Source organism: Myiozetetes cayanensis, unplaced genomic scaffold (assembly GCF_022539395.1).
Source record: "Myiozetetes cayanensis isolate MyiCay16 unplaced genomic scaffold, myiCay2020 scf29, whole genome shotgun sequence".
Taxonomy (NCBI): Eukaryota; Metazoa; Chordata; class Aves; order Passeriformes; family Tyrannidae; genus Myiozetetes; species Myiozetetes cayanensis.
In genome coordinates this window covers 6,982,619-7,002,691 of record NW_026087510.1, presented here as the reverse complement: position 1 = coordinate 7,002,691, position 20,073 = coordinate 6,982,619, and the positions used below count along the sequence as shown (strand labels likewise).

The 20,073-nt window shown below is 52.9% G+C and overlaps 1 protein-coding gene across 6 annotated transcripts in view; it reads right to left on the bottom strand.

The window, feature by feature from the left end:
- Nucleotides 1–395: 395 nt before the first annotated feature.
- BCL9L (BCL9 like) overlaps nt 396–20,073 on the bottom strand; it is a 65,813-nt gene continuing 46,135 nt past the window's right edge. For 4 of the 6 annotated variants that reach the window (XM_050323071.1, XM_050323072.1, XM_050323074.1 and 1 more), the window contains 7 exons: nt 14,716–15,079; nt 12,942–13,064; nt 12,289–12,499; nt 11,450–11,534; nt 8,682–11,058; nt 7,992–8,252; nt 5,370–6,707 (listed from right to left, as the gene is read on the bottom strand). In XM_050323071.1, coding sequence (XP_050179028.1) covers nt 5,548–6,707; nt 7,992–8,252; nt 8,682–11,058; nt 11,450–11,534; nt 12,289–12,499; nt 12,942–13,064; nt 14,716–15,016 — 4,518 coding nt within the window. In that variant the 5' untranslated portion in view covers nt 15,017–15,079 and the 3' untranslated portion in view covers nt 5,370–5,547. Of the gene's footprint in view, nt 520–5,369; nt 6,708–7,991; nt 8,253–8,681; nt 11,059–11,449; nt 11,535–12,288; nt 12,500–12,941; nt 13,065–14,715; nt 15,080–20,073 lie in introns of those variants that run through there. The other 2 variants (XM_050323077.1, XM_050323076.1) reach the window with 2 other exon arrangements.

Sequence of the window (20,073 nt, the reverse complement as noted above, 5' to 3'; positions counted from 1 at the left end):
CAGGCTGGTGTGTGGGGAAGCGTTTAGCAGACTCAGACAGCCTGCTGCTGCCTAGGAGGTCTTGTCACAGCATAACACTGCAGTGAGTCCACAATGTTGCTCTGTGACATTTCTGTTGCAAAAGAGTGCTCTAGCCTGAACTGAACGAGAGCCAACATGTACCAACCATCACATGAGCATGACTGTCACCACAAGCACACCTTAAAAACTGCTCTACCCTTCACCTCACATTTTAAGCCATGTCAGAACAATGTCAGTTCTCCTGCCACAGCAGGAATTTTGTGCTAAACTGACTTCTGAAGTTCAGCTCACTAACAAAGGCCTCGGTCCCAGCTGAACTCCACTGTACCCAAGGATCCTTCTAAAAAGACCAGGCATTATGGAAGGGGTTACATTACCTCAGTCTGGCTCAGGTAGACATCTCAATAGCTCGTTCTCACATTGTGACTTCAGGAGAAAACTCACCAAGTATAAGGCAGTCCACCATTTCCTACAGTGCCACATCTTCAAAGATGAAACCTGCAAGTAATGGTGTCATAATTGTTCAAGCATGTACATGCAGCAGAGGAAGAGCAGCTCTCTTTAGCCTGTTTTTGTGTTCTCCAGGGTTTTACCAGTAAGTAGACCCATTGTAGGTGCATTGTAAACACCTCCCCAGCAAGTTCTGATGAGAACTGTGTTTCTACATAAAACTGTTACTGAAGAAATGAACAGTGAGAGTGTAAAATTGTGGTCACAAAGTAAAAAGAAAATCTGCACACAAAGTACGAGTGAACAGATTGATTACACATCTATTTTGTTACTATAGTTTTTAGTACTGGTACATGTACATACCACTACTGGTATGTACAAACCTTTAGAAATTTTTGATGTAAGCTGTAATAAACAGTTGAATAAAACACCTTCTCAGGGACCGTGCTTGTAAGCAGTTGTCTGCAGTCGTGTCACTTTCTCGAGGGAAACCCATCAGAGAGCTCTGAGTGGGCAGACAGCCCCTTTCTGACAAATGCTGCTCTTCCCGCACGGGAATCACAGAGCTCAGAGAAGCAGCTTGTTCAGATTCCCCTTCACCAGAATGCCCTGCTGTGTTCAGTCAGTCCAGATCTACATTAGCGCTCTGCTTTCCAGAGCCTCTTCCACCAACTGGAGCATCTGCTGCCCCAGTTTTACAGCAGCTGCTAACCCGAGTGGAAAGCTGCCCTTGCACCTGCATTTGGCTCAGCCAGCCTGGGAATGGCTTAGCTCAGAGCTGGCAGATCCTTCCCCAAAGAGCAGCCGTTGCTCCTCCCACAGCTGCCTGCAGCCAACCAGCTGAATGGTGACAAGAAAGCAAGAGGAACTTTCCTTCACCGCAGAGGAAGCTGGACTTTCCACTCAATGAAACCCTCACTGTCTCCTCAAGGTTTGCATGGCTATCACACCGCCCAGAGTGGGCTTCCAGGCTAAGTAAGCTCTCATGCCGCCAGAGCCACCCCCAGACGCTACAGCCCTCAGGCACACAGACCTTCAGGCTCCCTTGTGGAGCTCGGCTCAGCCCCTATTCCACTGCTACCAAGTGAGGTAGATGGACTGCCCACCCAGGCCACCAGGAAGAGGCACTGAGCTCAAGGGAGCTCCCAGGTGGCTCCTGCACAGAGTGGGAAAGTGGTGTGTGGGAAGGTAATCTCACCACCATACGCAACACACACTCTTGCGCTCCCAGCCCTGGACCGTGCTCTGCAAACAAGGCTCCAGCAGACAACCCAGAGAAAGCCTTGGTTTCTGCTGAAGGCAACCCCAAAGACAAGGACACAAAGACTCACAACAGCACACTGCTCTGCATTTCCTACAGGGCAACCAAATCTCCCAGGAGACAGAGCTGGGGTGTTTCAGCAGAGCATCCTGCTACACGCGCGCGATGATCACAGGGCCGTGGCAGGCAGTGGAGCGTGTGCGCGTGAGCGCGAGCCAGGAACGCATGAATGAACGTGTGCCTGGGAGCGTTGCAGAGAAGGGGCTCCCCCGATGCCCACGCAACCTCCCAGCAGCTCTTGCACTGTCTGTCCCCACTGCAGTCCCATGGAAAATCACGTGGAAAAAGACAGGCACAAGGTCAAGTTTTGAAATTTGTCTTTTTAATAAAAAGGCACCTATAAAACAGGTCAATACATTACAGGCAGCACAGATACCCAAAAACAAGCCTAAAAATTGTTTCAAATAAAAACCAATAAGATGTCTTCACATATTGTATTTATATATTTATATTTATATATATATATTTATATAATGGTACAAAATGACTGGGGAAGTTTCTCCACGGGATGACAGAGAACAGATCAGTCACCTTTACCTCAACGTGAAAGCTAACTCCGGGTGCGTGATTATCTGACGTACTGAAAGATGCGGTTCCCCAGCATATGCTTTTTTGGAGCTGGAAAAACATGGCAAAGTTATGGCTAAAAGATGGGCAAACCTACTGTGATTAGGTGGAGTCAGTATATAGAACTCAAGCTGAGAAGCCGAGCAATAAACTACAAGACACAAGACTAGACACGGGTCACGGCAGCAGACAACCAGCTGATGGCAAACCTTGCCCAGGTCTAACAAGGACTGGCTGTCGCTGAGCCTCCAGAGGAACTCCTGCCATACTGATGGTCACAGACATGGTTGTGAGTGGTGCCCAGGGCAGAGGGGTGTTAGGCAGCACTTCTGCTCCCCGTTGTTTAGCCCCCTCAGTGGAAGGGGTAGGGCTGGCTCCAGGGCAGTGCAATTCTGCAGAAAAGCACTGGCTGCTGCTCTAGAATCCTCAGCTCTGACCTAGTGTTGGCATTTCCCTTTTGTATCCAGGGCTGCTGAGTAAAAAGGCTTTGCTTCTTATTTGTCACTGAAGGACAGGTGTTCCTTCTGTTGCCAGGCAGAAATAGCACTGCACTGCCCTGCCCCTGCGAGCAGCCAGCACTGGCCTCCTGAGTCCTGCACAGCCGTGCAGCCTGGGGGGCTCCTGCTGAGCAGGGACAACACACTGCCCACAAAGACAGGACTGCAAGCCCCAAGCAACTTCTGTGTCAGGCTGGGCCAAAGGGACAACGGGGAAGGTACAAACACGTGGAGATCTCAACTGGGCTAAAACAACAGCTGTCTACAGACAAACAAAAAACTTCCATATAGAAAATGTTATGGCTTCAAATTAGCCAAGACTAGCTGGTGGGTAATGAGCAGGGTTTGAGGCTGTAATTGGTATTTGGATGTTTATGAGAAACTACCAGCAGCCAACACCCCAAGGTGCAGTCAAGAGAAGCCACGGCCTTTCAGGCAAGTCAAGCTTAGAAATAGCTATATCTGTTTGAGCCACATCCTCCCATGTGAACACACTGAAAGGATGGAGAATCCAACCAGCTAACATGTCAGGTCCAAAGCCTGAGCTACAGATGATTCCTCTGCTCCAACTGCAAAGGCAGGGATGACTGCTGCCTGTTTTACCACCTCAAAAAATGCTACTTGCTCACATCGTGCACAACAAACCCCTACAAAGCAGGAGATCAGAGCAAGATCCTTCCTCAGATCCGGACCCATGCTTCTTACCCAGTACTGCTTGCTAAAAAATGCCCCAAAGCTTCAAGGTATTCCTAACTGGGCTTTGTGACTCCATCTTCTCACAGATTGGATCAAGAGAGCTGCTGGGCTGATGTTTCAGAACCCACCCGCCTGTTCAAACAGCTTGCAAGACGGTGAAAAGTGTTGCTGTTCACTCACTACTTGACAATCTCCCTTTCCAAAGCCCTCTCCTCCCAGCAGTACCAAATTGGGAAACGTGAGCATTGTTACAAGAGAGTGTGCTAAAGTCTGGCTCTGCAGACATAATCCTCCAAGCAGTGATCCCCCAGCAGTTGCATGCCCCACATTCACCGCTGGATGCTGGAATGGGGTCCCTGCAGAGGTCCAGAGACACTGCTGTGAATGCAGAAGTGTGCGCACGTCAACCCACATTCCCCTCCGTGAACAAACACAGGAAAGACCATCAGGACCACGTGCAGGAAGACCTTATAGAGTGCAGGATGGGGAGGATGGAGCGCATCCAGAAAAGCCAGAGTTTTCTAAATGGCACACTTCCACCAGCTTGGAAATGAGGGATTGCAATGCAACTTCAGCCTCTTCTGTCTGAAGCACAGAATAGCCACACCACTGACACCAAACAAGACTTACACTAAGTATTGCACACAGGGACAGGTCCTCTTCAACAGGTGGACTTCTCCTGTGCCACAGGGCAGGGCTGCTGCCAGTAGCTCAGGGCGAGATGGAACAAAGACTGCCTGCGAAACTCTGGAGGAGAAAGACTGACAAGCATAAGGAAGACCTGGGAGAGCATACAACAGCAGAGGGGGCGCAGGACAGTGGCGGATGGTGATGTATAGGTCATTGACTGGTGTAAGAAGGCTGCAGAAAAGCAAGGTTCCTAGCTAGCCTCTCCTGGAAGCACCAAAATACATCACCTCACTCACCTCGGAGCCCATCGGTCCCTACACACTATAACACCCTGCCACCAGGGGACACACTGTGAAGGGAAGAGAAGGGAGTGGAGGTGACAGGTTGGTCAAGACCTTCGGGTCCAGCATGTTATCATCTACAAAGCCCAGATCCTCGCCACTTCTCCAGCTGAAGGGCCAGCATGCTCCCCATTCTGGCCACAGCAGCTTCTCTGGCCACAGAGCAGCAACAGCTGCATCCCATGATGCTATGGCCTCTGCCCTGCCAGATGAGGACCGCTCCAGCAGCGTTTCACCTGGGCCACAGCTCTTGGTGGTGGTTGTGTTTGTGTACTCAGCACAGCATTCACAGGAGCCTGAGATCTGCATGACACTACATCCCCCGCCCCCTGCACATGCAAACCATCCAGATGCGTGAACAACACAGGTCTGACACAGAGTCACGCTACAATGGGATCTCTCAACATCTTGTGCACCCTGGGGATCCTCCTCCCTCCCCCCTCAAGGAGAGTCTTCAATCCTTGTACACTGTTGCCTTTAGCATGTCTTTTTGTTTGTTTTTTAAAACATGTTTTGAGGCTTCTATTAAAACACAGAAATACAGAACAATTAAAAACCAGCACAAGTTTTGCCTTTCCCAGCGACCTATTTACAGCTAGTTCCAAAAACCCTCTTGCACATTTTGGTTGCTTAAAAAGGAGAGGGGAAAAAAAAAAAAAAAAAAGGAAAAAGAGAGGGGGGAAAAAGGGGAAAGAAAAACACTTGACAGAGGAAAATTGTAAGTGAAAACTTTACAAACTGCCACAGGGTCTGGATGTCCCTAGTCTCCACTCAGGGTTCAAAGTAACAGCCCCACTCCCAGCCCCTCCACCCTCCCCTTCCCCAAAAAAGAAAGGAAAAAGAAACCCAATTCACATCAAGTTTACTGCACATATGGTTTTCTGTGTAGAGGCGAATCCGATATGAAAAGCATTCCACGTGGTGTCCTCCACTGGCATTGGCCCCCAACCCTCCCTGCAGAAAGGTTTAAAAATGTTTGTAGAGGCAGCCCAGTCCCCTCCCCAGCCCTGAGAGCCAGCCGGGGTTAGAAAGGCAAGTTCGCCATGTTCCCAGGCCCGGGGATGTAACTCATCTGGCTGTCCAGGGAGACACTCCTCTGCCTCATCTGGTGCGTGACCATGAGGTTCTGCTGAGGCGGGGGCCCCATGAGAGAGCCCTGAGGTGACATCATGTGTCCTGTCTGGGCATACATCTCCCCCGACACAGACATGCTCCTCTGTTTGGCCTGCATCAGCATGAAATTCTGCTGGGCCATCAGGCTTTGCTGTGGAGACATCATGCCCTGGTGCATGCTGTTGCCCATCATGCCTTGCTGGGGTGGTATGCCTGTCCTGCCCAACATGGGCATTTGTCCAGGATGGCACATGGGCATGCTGAGTCCCCTCTGCACGCCCTGCTGCCCGGGGAGGCTGGGGGCATTCATACCTGGCCGCACCGGGGGCTGTTCAGCCATCATGTTCTGCAGGTTCATGAGGTGAAGGTTGGAAGGCTGAGATTTCGGCGCCTGGCTGTCGCCCTTGGGGAAATACTGCAAGGTGCTGCTTGGCTTCTCTGATGGGATGATCCTGGACAGATCAAACTCAGGGATCCCTGTGGGTGTGGGGCGGATGACCTCGCTGAGCTCGGGGTCGTTCAGCACCGATGCCACCCCGGGAAGCACGGGCGGGTAGGGCTCGCCAATCCGAGGAGGGATGTTCTTGCCCATCATGTGCTGCTGAGGGGGCATCTGGCCAGGCTGCTGGGAGGGAAGGTCCTCAGGTGGCAAGGGCATCCCTGGTGGGTAATGCTGCTGCATCCCAGGGCCACCTCCTGCACTGGCAGCCATGGGCATGCCTCCAGCAGGAGATGGCATGGCGTTGTGGGGCTGCTGCATGCGGGGGAACACGAGCTGGTTAGAAGGAATCATCTGTGAACTGTTGGGCACAGGGCCGCACTGCTGGTTCAATGAGTCCTGGGGACCCGGGGGCATCATCATGGGGTTCTGAGGGGGCACGCCTGCCCCTGGCCCACTCGGGTGCATAGGAATGTTGGAGCCCAGAGGGTTTGGGGAGGACATCATGGAGGTGGGGGGCGGTTCATGGGAGAGGGGCTGCTGACCAGGCAGGTTCATTCCCATGGGGCTCTGAGAGGATCCAGGTCCCACAGAGTTCAAGTGCAGTTGATTTGGCTGATTCCCCGTCACACCTAAGGACAGGAAAAAGAGAGAAGAGTTATCCCTCCTCTCAGATCTCTTAGGATTGCAAAATCCACATCCTGAAAGCCTGCCAAGCTCAGAATTCCCTGAGCATGGAGAGTGATGCTTAGTACAAAGGTGCAAGATGGGCTTACAAAGCACTAATATCAGGAAAAAGCACCCAGACTCCAGCTCCCTGAGCTCACAAGCACCAGAGAGATCTTCCAGCTTCATCTAGTCCCATGCGGGATTTGTAGTTTCTTACAGCCCCCTGATTTTAGAGTCCTGGCTCGGTGTGTTGGGACAGCCCTACACCATGGTCTCAGCAGGGCTCCAAGCAGGGCTCCCAGCCACCTAGAAGGCACCGAGGAGTGACCCTTCAACACTGCGGGCTACAGGGTTTGCCACCCAGCAAGCTCCAGTGACCACACAACCTTGGGCGGTGAGGAGGAAAAAAGCAGAAGAGTGGGCAGCCCAACACAGGGGATGTCCGGGTGGGAGGCCTGTGCCCATTGGAACAGCAGAGCCATCCATGCCTGTGGAGGCAGCCAATGCATTTGCATGCCTGCAGTCAACCTAAGTGAATGCTCAGCAGTGAAAGAGCCAAAAAGTTGATTTTTCATTTTGAAAACTGCCAAAAATATTTATCAGACAGCTTTAAACCCCTAAATCAAGTGGTAAAGCACGCTGGAATTCCCCTTTGGGCTGGTCACCAAGTGACAAAAAACACTCATTTGCCTAGCTGTCCTCACCAGTGCCACCAGCTAGTGAAGCATATCTGGCCTACTGAAATCACAACTATGCTACCTACAACACAAGTTGCTTTGTGCAGGCACCTGGGCTTCACTCAAAACACCAGATTCCCAAGCCCTGTTCGGAGCATGCCCATCTTGCTACACAGAAACACAAAGGCTCTAAGCAACAGACCTCTGTCTGCAAGTCCTGAGCCTGAGAAAACTCCAGGAGCCATGAAAATTCAGGGCCAATGCCTCCACATGGGGTAAAGGTAGGTCTAAAAAATTCCAGAGCTCATGGAAGAAGGATGTCTGTCTGTCTCAAGCCAGACTTGCTCACGTACTTCAAGAGAGCACACCCAAGCCAAAAGGTGATAGGTAGCCTCAGCCCAGGGCAGAGAAACGCACAAACTATTACCAGTGAGGGTGAATTTAAGCCATTTGACATGGCAGACGGGGGGACAAGAGAGTTTCTAATGCCTGCTCCACCTGCTGCCTCAGGCCCACTGGTAGCCATGAGGCAGTGTGACCCCTTGCAAGCCCAGTTCCAATAGTACGTACCTGACATACTTCCAGGAGGGAGCATAGGCCTGTCTGGCAGCAGCTCGTCATCAGAGGTGGCGATGGTTTTGATGGCATTGTGGTAAAGTGGTGTGGAGCTGGGCATGGCATACTTGGACATCTGGGACATCATCAGTGAGAGCGGGTTCTGAGAGGGGGATGGATCTGGAGAGGAAGTAAAAGGCATGTTGGGATTTATGGTGCTAGAGGTGTTACTGGTTGGCGCGGAAGAGCTGCTCCGAGGCCCAGAAGGGAGAGAACCTGCAAGCAAGAGAGAGACCAGCTTAGTACTGTCCACACACCTACCATGAGGGAGCAACCCTGTCCCCTCTGTCCGATGGCAGTGACCACAGGATTTGCAAAACACAGAGCTGGCCCAGCCCAGCATGCAGAGACCCTGCTCCAGAGCAGTGGCAGACTTCCACTTCAACCTGCTCCTGACTTCCCAGCACAGACACAACTTTTGCTGCCTTATCACAGACCGTAAGCAGTAAAAGCTGCTCTGCCCACCCTCTCATCTACCTGAAAAGGCCCTGTTTGGACTCCTGGGAAATAAACTTGCTCCATGAGATGCCAAGCACAGGCACATGTTTCTTCCTGCTCCTGCAAGAGCTCACAGGCTGGAGAGAAACACTGTCCACACACTCACCAAGCACAGACATGCACTCGCATGCAAAATACCCGGCATACCCTGATCCAGTGCTCCCATGGAAGCAGATGAGTTCATGCTGAGAGTCTGTTTGCTCTGGTTGACTCCTGGGCTGGGCATGGTGGCTTTGGGAGATGGCACCCAACCAGGGGAAGGAACAGCTATAGAAGGAGACTTCAGGCGGTTTGGTGAGCTGGTTGGAGACCGGACATTGAGAGAGGAGCTCATAACCTGGGGGGACTTGAGAGGCCCTGACTGGTTTGCAGGTGGCATGCTGACCATCTGTGAGGGTGTCTGTGGGGATTTGAGGTTGGCAGACGGGGAGGTGACCAGTGGCGAGTGCACCTGGCTAAGGGTGGGAGACTTGAGGTGGCCCATGCTGGGGGAATTCATCTGGCTGATGTTGATGGTGAGGTCAGAGGGCCGGCGGCCAAGCCCCCGGGAAGGTGCTGGGTGCATGTTGGCTAGGTTTCCCCCTGGTGTGGGAGTGGGATTGGAAGCCGGAGGCAGAGGGATGTGGCTGAGCCTGGTGGTGCCACTGATGCTCCCAACGGGCATGGTGCCCTGCTCAGGGCTGAATATGTCCGAGCCACTGCCCATCTCCTGAGGCATGTTAGGGTAAGGTCCTTGCCCGCTCGAGAAGCCTTGCTGTCCTTGGTTGGGGAACTGGGAGGGAATCATCATTTTCTGGGGCCCTGTTAGCATTGCACTACCATTGCCATTCTGAGCCCTTGCCCTGGCCAGCTCCTCAGGGCTCATGCCCTGGTGGGCCAACATTTCGGGGCCCCTCATCTTCTGCGACATCATCATCTGCTGCTGTGGCGTCATCTGGACATTGAGGTTCATGTTCATGTTCATGTTGACATTCATGTTCATGTTGAGGTTGCCAGGGCCCACGGGTGCATCCATGTCCCGAAGGCCTGCCTGATTCATAGGGGGGCTCAGCATCCCCCGAGTGCCTGCAAAATCCATTCCCATTGCAGCACTGCTCAGGCTCTCCCCTGTTATCTGGCCAGCAAACATGGATGGATCCATCTGCCTGTGAGCCTGCATCATCCTCTCCATTTCCATGCTCTGGCTCATGGAGTTGCCAGATATTCCTATGGGCCTCTGCATTGCCACTGGGCGTTTTTCCATGAGCTGATGCCGCAGAATCTCCTCCCTGGCACGGGGATTCATAAACCTTTCCGGGTCCCCTTGCCCTGATGGGTAGGGCAGGGTGCCCTGCGGAAAGTTCCCGGGGCCTCCCATAGGAGACATATCATCGCTCCATCCCATGCCAGGCCTGACTGGTCTCTGCATGGCATTCATGGGCCCAAGAGCATCCAAGGGCATGTTCTGCATCCCTCCAAAGCCGGAGACTCTCTGCATTTGATTCCCAGGAAACCGTGGCCCAGGAAAGGGTGGCCCTCCCCGCAGCTGCATAGGATCCTGCACATCTATGGGTCCCCGCAGCTGGCTGCCCATCCCTGGAGGCCACTGCTCCCCAGGCTTGCTATGGTAGGGTGGTGGGGGCCCACGCATCATCATGCTCCCCATCGACTGTGGGATCATGATCTCCTGCATGGGTCGGCCGTGGATGCTGATCTGCTCCTCTTTCCGTCGTTTTTCCTCATAGTACTCTTCCTGCAGTTTCCTCCAGGCCACTTGCTCCGGTGTCAGGCTGTCCTGGTTCAGCCGCTGCATCATCATGTTCATCTGCTGCCCCATGTCAGTGCCAGGGTGGTGCGGCACCTCGTGTTCTAGGCTGGGCCCACCAAGGCTCTGAGTCTGGGATATCATGGACTGCAGAGGCTCTTCATACTTCTTCATGCTGGCAGAGGGTGCAGGGGGCTGAGTAGGGGTAGCCTGTGGCTGAGGGGCAGTGCCGCCCTCACCTGCATTTTGGCTGGCCTTGAGGAAGGGCTCGGCCTCCCCACTGCGCAGCAGCAGACGCTCAATGTCCCGCAGGGTCTGCAGAGAGCGCTCTCGGTGCTCCAGCTGCTCCTTTGAGAGCCCTTCCGAGTTCATGGCGTTCCTGGGGCCCAGGCCTGCCTGCCCTGGCATCCCTGGGCCTGGACCCTCTCCCAGAAGGCTGGAGCTGGGGGCGGCAGAGGAGTCCACTTGCCCAGGCTGCATGGTGCTGGCAGATGCAGTGGGTGTATTTGGGTGGTTGTTTCCAGACTGGTTGCTGCTGCTGTTGTTCCCCAAAGAGTTGGGAGTCAGATCTCTCCGGACATCTTCACTTGTCCCTTCCTGAGGTGCAGGCAAAGCTGTTTGACTGATGGTTTGAGGTGGGGGGGGTGGAGGCTGTGGTGGCGGAGGCTGCGGCTGTGGCTGACTCGCTTGAGGGGCTGGTGGCTGGGACTGAGGAGTGTTGGCAGCAGGAGGGTTAATCGGAAGTGGCTCAGCAACCCCCAGCACTTTAGGAGCAGGTGCCTAGCAGAGAAAAGGGGAAGAAACTTGAGAAGTAAAAACCCTAGAGAGGTATTCTTCCCTGCACCCTGCAGGGTGTCCCAAAAAGTTGCCTCCTGGCAGTTCATCTTCATTCCTTACAGGAAACATGCAGGCCTTTCTACATGCCCTGGGAATGCACAAGCAGGTACTCTGCCCACACGGCTGTGGGGCCACAGGCCATGCCCCATCCCAAACTATTCACAGATGACAACAGCAAGGGCTTGTGCCAAAGAGTTTCTGCAGCAAAGCAGCATCCCACGTCACTGAAAGGGCATTCTGGCAACCCCTTCTTTCACAACTGAGCCAGGGGCTGGGGAAGGGTAGCAGTTGGCAGCACATGCCAACTGGAGCATTTGGTTCATAGCTGATATACCTGGTCTAACTTTGCCCGCGGGACATTCTGCTGATGGTAGGCCAGAATGGAGTCGGCTCGGCCCTGCAGGACAGCTTCTGCAGCTCTGGGGAAAGAGCACAAATCGTTTGAGAATAGGAACTGTGCCCCATCCTACCCATCCCCAGCTACCACCTCTGCTCTTCAGTCCTGCAGAAAGAAGGAAATCTCTGGAGGACACTGAGAAGAGTAAATATTCTCAGAGTCTTCCCACCTCTCCAGCACATGCCCCTTGAGGATCTCCAACTGATGATCACTTGGCCTCGAATTTCCCTCTTCCCATGTCCTGTGACAGGCTTTGCCTTGTGCCTACTGCCCTAAGGTGGCTGTCACCCAGATGCTCTGGGATCTTCCACATCAGACCTGTGGTACAGCAGAGCTCTAAAACTAAACAGACTAAGCTACACAGACTAAACTAACTAAACTGCTATGATCCCATGGCTGAGACAATGCAGGACAGAAGGAAGGAACTATGTGGAGAACACCTAAGGGTTACATGACACTCCCAGAGACACCCAACCCTTAGATACTTCTGAATCAGCCCAGGAGCCTGCACTGCTTTGGGTGAATCATTTGTTGGATGCTGACTAAATGTGCTCTACAGCAGAGCGCAGCACCAGGCATCACCAGGAGGAAGTGTGCACTTAAGTCCAAGTTTGCCCACCCGCAGTGGCTGCCAATAAACCTCATTGAACCCCAGGGGGTTCCCACTCTGTGCAACCAGAGAGACACAGGTCTCTCCAGCTCTTCTGCACTCCACTGCTGTATGCAGCAGACAGGTGTGACAAGGCCTGCTGGGAGGGAGGGGGTTTACTGCTTACGTGTTAGCAAGGTGCGTTGTAAAGACATAAACGAACTGTGACGGCTGCTTCCCTGCTCCGCTGCCTCCGCCTCCCACAGCCTCTGACCGCAAGCCGGGGGCAGCACCATGGGGCACGCCGGAAGCGCTGCTCTCGCTCAGGTTCGGCAGCGGGTTGGACCCTGGGCCAAGCTGTGGGGCCGTGGACATCGCAGGATCTGCTACATTACAGCCTGCGGGAGCAGAGGAGAGCGCGGGAGCGCCGGGACGAGCAGCCGGCAGGGGGCGGCCTCGGCCCGCCCGGCGCGGGGTGGCCGTCCATGGCCAGCCGCTATCGCATGAGACCCACAATTAATATTAATAAGCGCTGCAATTACCAGGGGCATGCCCTGCCTTCCTCTCCCTTCGCCCCTCAACGCAACTGGCTCCCTGCTCCCCTCCAGCTGTCTCTCCCACAGCAGCCACTCCCACAGCCCGACCCTGCCACTGCAGCATTTACACAGGAGACGTCTGCTGGGAACCTGGTGCGGGGACACTTCCAGACCCTGCCCCCGGGCAGCCCCACCATGGCCCATTCCCACCACGCAGACCTAGGAGCAGGCTGTGACAAGAGAAGTGGAACTATCCCTTCCCACACAAGATTTGGACTGAGCTGGTAAGGAGGTAGTCACTCACTGTGTGCACTGCTGATGGGCTTGTCGTCTTCTTCGCTGTCCGGCCCAGAGCACCACTCATCGCCGCTGTATGGCTGTTTCCTTTCCAGCACGCACCGTCGCTTGCTACGGGGAGCCACCTCACCTGCAAAGCAACAGAGCCATGAGAGGTGCTGAGAAGACCTGGCAGGGACTGGGAAGACTGGGGTCCTGCCCAGCTGCATGCTGGCTGTGCTGACCCAACAGGGATGCACTGGGCAAGAGGCCTTACACCAACATCTGCCCAGTGCTGCTTAAGAACCTGAAGCATCTACTCAGTCTGGCCTCCTTGTCTTTGTAGCCAGATCTAGTGGGACTCCAGTGTGAGAGCCAGAGTTTTAGAATGAGATGTATTTCTTATTGCCTGAAAGGAGTCTGTGAACATAGGACATGTCTACCTGCTGTTCCAAACAGGAGAGCTTTGGGCATTACCCATAAATTTAAAGGGTCTGTGATTTAGCAATCAAAACTTGAATACAGAATGGAATAGTACGTTCACATCCTTCGTAGGAACAAGAGACAGACTTTGCCCTTTGCTGATATCAATCGGGCAGGGGCATTCATGCCCTCTATAAACTCATGTGCTTCCTCCATTTCTCAGATGGGACTGATGTAGCTCAGAGAGGAAGTGGCTTGCCTTAAAAGCACTCAGAGACTCAGGGACAGCAACCAGACACAGGATGGATAACTTCCAGTCCTGTGCTTTAACTAATATAACATTGTCTGGCCTGCTTTTTTTTACATCATCTAGTGGTTTCCAAGCCATATTCACATGATCTATCAGTGCATTAGGAACATAGGAGATTCGAGCATTTCTGACCAAGCCATTTTAATAATTTTCTTGTGGAAGTGTGGACTACAAGACAGTTCTTGGATAAAGCTACAAATGCTTTTGATCAGTGGTGTACAGTTATCCCTGCAACCTCAGGTACAGTCTACTCATTCTACCCAAGGCATGGCTCTGGCCTAAGCCAGTCAGGCAACACAGCTTTGGCTGTGAAAGCAAATGCTTAGGGACACAAGCCAGAACAGCAGCTCTGCGTTTGGGGACCGGGTTTGAGTCTCAGTTGGAACCAAAGGCACCACGGGGATTTCTCCTCCTACCATCCATGAGATGCTCAAGCGTCCCATGGAGCCATTGAGCACAAAGCTTGGTGGAATGCAAGAGGCTATGGCGAAGGCTGGCAAGGACAGGAAAGCCAAAGGGTTTAGAAGCACTGACTCAGCCCTTTTCCAGAAGCCACATGCTGTAACACAAGAGTCATCCATCGCTGACAAAACCACAGAACTGTTCAGACAGTGACCCTCGCAGCACCTCCTTGCTAACCATGACCGAGTTGTTGGGCAGCTGCAAGAACACCACAAAGGCAGCTCTCTGCCAACAGCAAGGAGACAGAAAACAACTCAACTCGGTCTCAAGTTGACAGTCTGCACATTGCAAAGCAGGGGCAGTTTCGGTGAACCACACTGTTGCTCAGATGGCCTCAACAGCCCATGAAAATCAGCCCAAGATTCTGGGTGTAACAAAGAGTTTACGGAGTGAAATGCAAAGCTAAGGAATGCTCAGCTACTCTGGTCCCAAAACTGCAAATGTGACAAGCAGTGATGCAAAGTCACACAAGCAGCCAGGACAAGCCTGGACAGAAGACATCACAGAGACTCAAGATGCTCACAGCTGCTCCCATCCCAAATCCTGCCAGGATGCTTGGAGCAACTGAGGGGACAACATGCTGAGGCGAGGTTTAGGAGAGCATTACCTTTTGATTCTGTGTCCTGTGATGGGGTGCTGACTTCTCGCTGTTCTCCAGAGTCCACCGAGATGCTTCGTTCCCTTTTCACCTTGCCCTTCAAGGAGCTGAAGTTTGGGACAGTGTTCTGGCTGTTTTTCAGTCCAGAGTTGCCAGGGGAGATCTGAGTGGCCTTGCTGCCATGGCTGCCTGCCCCCACACCCTTTGAGCCCAGGTTACACGTGGGTGCTTGGCTCACATTGTGGTGCTGGGCCAGGGCACCGCTGCTGCCTGCCTTGCCATGGCTGGGCAGTTTGTTGTCAGGGTGCATTGGCTTGGCTAAAGCTTCCCACAGCACCAGTGGAGGTAGCTCCCAGGCCCTTCGGTCAGAAACCTGCAAGAGAAAAGGGCAGCGAGTCACCACAGTGCCCCTCACACTGTGGGGGGCAGCTGCTGGGGGCACAGCCCAGGATTAGGGCCCTGGGGCTGCTGCTTGGTTGCAGGGCCAGACAAAGCCCATGGCAAGGCATAACCCAGAGCTTCTCATGCCAGGAATGAGCATGGGCCCCTTTGAGCAATGGATCCTGCTCCACAGTTAGTGATATGCTGACTAGCTGTAAACTCCCATCAAGCATGGCAGACTTGCCAGCATTTCAAGGCACAGGCATGGACACAAGAGCCCTCATTTCCAAGGCCACGATGAAAAATGGGTGCTTCCATGCCAACCTGGCCCTTTAGTGAGTGAAGGGTCCTCGGAGCTATTTCACAGATGTTCCCAGAGCTCAGACAACTTTGTGACCCTGAACAGAAATCCAGTACCCTACTGGTTTCATGGACCCCTTCTGCTGCTAAATAAATTTCCTCTGCCTTGCAAAACACAAAGGACACAATAGACCAGACAGAAAATGGTCTTGACACAAGCCTATAAAAAGAAAACTGGGATGGAGCAGGGGACAAAGGAAGTTAAGGCAACTGAGAAGGTGGCAGTGGGCTTCAAGGCAAGGGCAGAGACAGTGTGTGTAGGCACTCATCAGGCAAGAGGTATCCATGCCTCTCCCAGGGGGCTGAGGAACCATTCCAGCTCCTTCTCCAAGGCCCTGGGCGAGGGAACGTCCACTTCAGCGGGAACTTCCAGCCCAGCAGGATGATGCAATGTGCCACAGGCCTGCCAGGATAGCAGGGTGAGGCTCTCCTGCTCCAGCCCCAGACCAGCTTTCTGAATAGCCCTGCAGGCTGAAGCAGAGCCTGACAGAGAAGAGAAGGTTAGGGCAGAGCATGGAGGCTTCTAGGCTGGGGTACATGCATGCAGATAAGCAATGCTGCAACAGCCCTCCTTGCAGGATCTAGCTGCCTTGGTAGAGTCTCTTGGGCTTGCACTAGGAATATTCCCCTTGGAGCTCTGCACAGGCATTAGAGATGTCTGGGATGTGGCTCCGCATCACATCATGTATTCTGGAAAGCCACTACCAACCCTTGGTTTAACACACAACCCTGGTAACTGCACCCTAATCCTAACCCTGTCACGGTTGTTTTTACTACTTGGAAACTAGGAGGGAGAGAGAGTAAACCACGTGTTCATGGAAGCTGAGGTACTGCTCTCTGTTTGCTCCCATCCGCTATATGCTTTGCATGACACCCCCACAATGCACTCAAGAACCTTTCCCGTGCACAGGCAGAGAAATTTCCCAGTACACAGGAAAGGGGGTTACTGGGCCCAGGGTCTGCTCCTCCCATCTGGACCATGCAAGCCAGACACTGTGCACAGATTTCTTCTGCCACCCAGGGACAGGAAACACCGGCTCCAGACCAAACCCCACATCTCTAAATAGCACTGCGAGAGCTCAGCACGCTGCTCCTGGCTTGCCAAAGGCAAGCCTGGAGACACCATCAGCAAAAGCCAAGTGCTCACTCTGCCAGGGCAAACCACTGCACCCTTGCAATGCAAGCAAAGAGCGAAGCACACTTGGCAAACCCATAATCCCTGAAAGACTGCGATTGCCACAAGGTGCAGCCTGCCTGAAAAAGGGTCTTCTCAGCACCTGCCTCCCTGAGAGCTGAGCCAGGGGCTGCTGGCGTGCTGCAAAAACAGCAAACAGCGCTGTGGCACAGCCCGCCCAGGCATTCCTCCTTAGTTAGTGGGATCCTACGTGCACAGCTTGGCCTATCACCACTTCCTAACTAGCGAGTCACTCCCTCCTCCTCTTTCTCCGTCTCCTCCCCATGCACCTCGGCAAGGGCTCTGCTCTAGCCTGGAGGAAGATGGTGAGCCACAGCACTGATTAATTTTCACAGCACATAAGGGAGTTGCTAGCCCTTTAAGTGTCAGCCAGTCTCACTTGCTCGCTCTTGTTCTCTAGGGACCTATTAATAGCAGCTGGAAAGATCACATCACTCTCTGGATATTTATACCCCTCATTCCACACCAGGAGAGATTTATGTCAGAGCTGCCGTCCCAGTGCCTGCCCAATTGCTCTGTCAAACCGCTCGCAGGGGGAGGGGAGCCGAGGAGGGAAGGAGACATGGAGAGGGCAAGCGGGGAGGAGGAGAAGGTCCATATGGCACAAGCTGCAGCGTTAAGCACACACGCTGCCCGAAGCCGCTGGCTGGCCAGCCGCAGGGAGCCTTCGGCCCCGCTGGAAGAGGTTACTGCCAGACAGCATTCCAGAAAGCAAGCCCTGCAGCAAGCTCCCGCTACTGGTGGCCCAGAGCCCACCCCCCTCACCGTGCCGCACTCGCAATCCCTGCAACACGCACCACAGTCCTGAGGGTCACAAACCCACTGACTCAACGGTGCCCCTACACCCACTGAGGAAGTGCTCCTTTATCGACGGTAGGCTGGGAGATCCAGATCTGCCTATGACAAATCTGCACAGGCACAATATCGTGTTTGAAATAGATCCCTAAGTGCTTCACCGAAAATCTGAGGGCTCAGCAGCGCTGCAGCACAACTCTAGTACAGCACAGCATGAGCAGAGAGAAAGAAGCCCAGGGCCCTGCAAAGCCCAGGCCTGTAGAGTCCAGAGATGCACCCCCTGTCCCTCTGGTTCTCAGGGAACATACATCTCGATCATGGAGGACCTGGCAGCCACCAGGATGAAACCTTCAGGTGCTGCCTGCAGCATGGATGAGCCTCACTGGCTGTGAGGTTCCTCCAGAACGTTACATTTTTGGGACATTTATCTTCTTCCTTCATTAGGAAGTGCTGTGCTAGCTGCTGCTTCAGGGAAGACAGTCAAAATCTTGCTGAGGCAGGATGGAAAGCCACCCTAGGCTAACAGAGGGCCCTGGCTAAACCTCGGAAAGCCCTTCTCTTCTAGTCTCTATTCAAAGGGACCACACTCTCCTCACAATTCCTAATGGGACAAATGCCAGAAGCAGCTGCCTGTGGATTCTGCTCTGCTTTTGGGAGTAGCAACAGTTGGGTTCTGTTGCAGATGCATAATGGGGATCCACCCTGGTCTCTCATCTGCCTGACTGCAGCATGACGACAGGCATCTCGATTGCTGTAAGCTCCTTCCACACACCCCTAGATTTAAACTATGTTTCAGCAGGCATGCCACACATCTGGGCCACAGAAGATAATTACTTAGAAAGTAGATACACTGACACTAGGAGACAAACAATCCAAAACATCTTGAAAAGACCATGACAAAAAGAAGATTGCACAGAAATCTGTCTTTCTCTGCAATTTAGCAACACACCCACTCCAGCCCAGTAGTTTTAAAGACAATAGCAAACTTAATTCCCAGTGGTTAAAGCAAGGAGCTGAGACTCTTGGCTTCTGCTCCTGGCTGCCAACAATTCCACTCGTGACCCTGAGCAAGATGCCCTGTTTCTGGGTGCCTTGATTCCCCCATCATTACATGGGGGGATAACCCAGCCTACCTCATGCAGAGAGGGAGGCTTACAAGGCACAATAAATATCTGTTGAATGAAGGACTACATTTAAATGCAGAGAGTGTTTTCACCCTGGTACATCTGAAAGCCACAGCTTTAAATCAAAGACTGGGACCTTAGTAGACAAGAAACCTCGAACCAAAAAAAACAAAAACTGCTTTCAGTAAGCCTCCTTCAGTATGGTCTGAACAGCAGCAGAGGGAGAGCAGGAGGAAGCTCCAGGCAGGAGAGACTGAGCTGACATATTCACAGTCCGGGAATTGCTAGCTGATAGTTCAAGAAACCCGAAACCCCACTGCCTTCCCAGAGGACTTTCTGGTGAATCATGCTCCTGCTCCCTCCGATAACACAGATTCCCAACACTGCCGCAAAGAATGCAGAGCCTGAACCTGCTGCCAGCCCTGCAGCTTCCACAGCTGGGAGCTGGCTGGCATTGCTGCCGTGCTATCCCTCTTGGAAGAAAGGGTGAGAGAGGAAGCCAGGAAAACGCAGTCAAAAAGGAAGGCTCTTCACCACACCTCCCTCCTATTGGATGCTGGGAAGAGCTCTTGTGAAACCCAGATGAGTACCAGCTTAAGCATACAGGGCAGACACCAGAACCCAGGCCTCCTGAGCTGTGCGTACCCATTATGCCCAGCTCACCAACACCCAACATACAAGACAGGTCATGACAAGGTGATGCAATGCACAGAAAGTTGCCCAGCTCCTCTCTGCCAGCCCATCCAGGAAGTAACAAGACCAGGTTGCCATTGCAAATACCCTCTAAGCACATCACCTGTGCTGATAAACACCCAACCACAAGCTGCAATCCTGGACAAGCCCAATCCAAAACCTCCTGTGGACACCACCACAAACTCACGTCAAATGCCTTGGCTTTGGCAATGACGGGTTCTAAGCAAGCTCAAGAGCTTCTTAAAGAAAGGCATTAAGCAGAGAACATCAGGAGAGACCCCAAAGACCACTGCCCCCTCCTGAAATACGACTCACTCCAAGTCTGGATGAGATAGCGGGCACAAGACCCACACCAGTCCTCCCAGGGATAAGAGCAGAAAAAAAGATACCATACTATGTCAGTAAAGTCAGTGTATTTCGAGGAGGGAAAGACTACGACAAACTTTCTAGAAGCAAGATTTCTGAAGTCTGAGACCCTTGGATCATTTCTGATTTTGAGAGAAGACCAGAATCAGAAACTTGACCTTTTCCATGCAAAAATGGTTGTTCCAAAACAATCCTTTTCGCAAGACCATTCAATAGGTTTTGAGTCTGTTCCAGTGAGAAACAAAACCCTCAAAACCAGTAGCAAAACAGCACTGCTGTCAGCCAGCCAGCTCCAGCCAAGAGCCAGCAAAGGGTTTGAACAGCCAGATGAGCCTGAAATGCACCTGAGCTCAACCAGCACAGCTCCAAGATATCACACTGTTTAGTGACCAATGACTGCAGGATCATCTCCTGAAGCCCAGTACAGAACACTTGTCTAAGCGTGTTCATCCC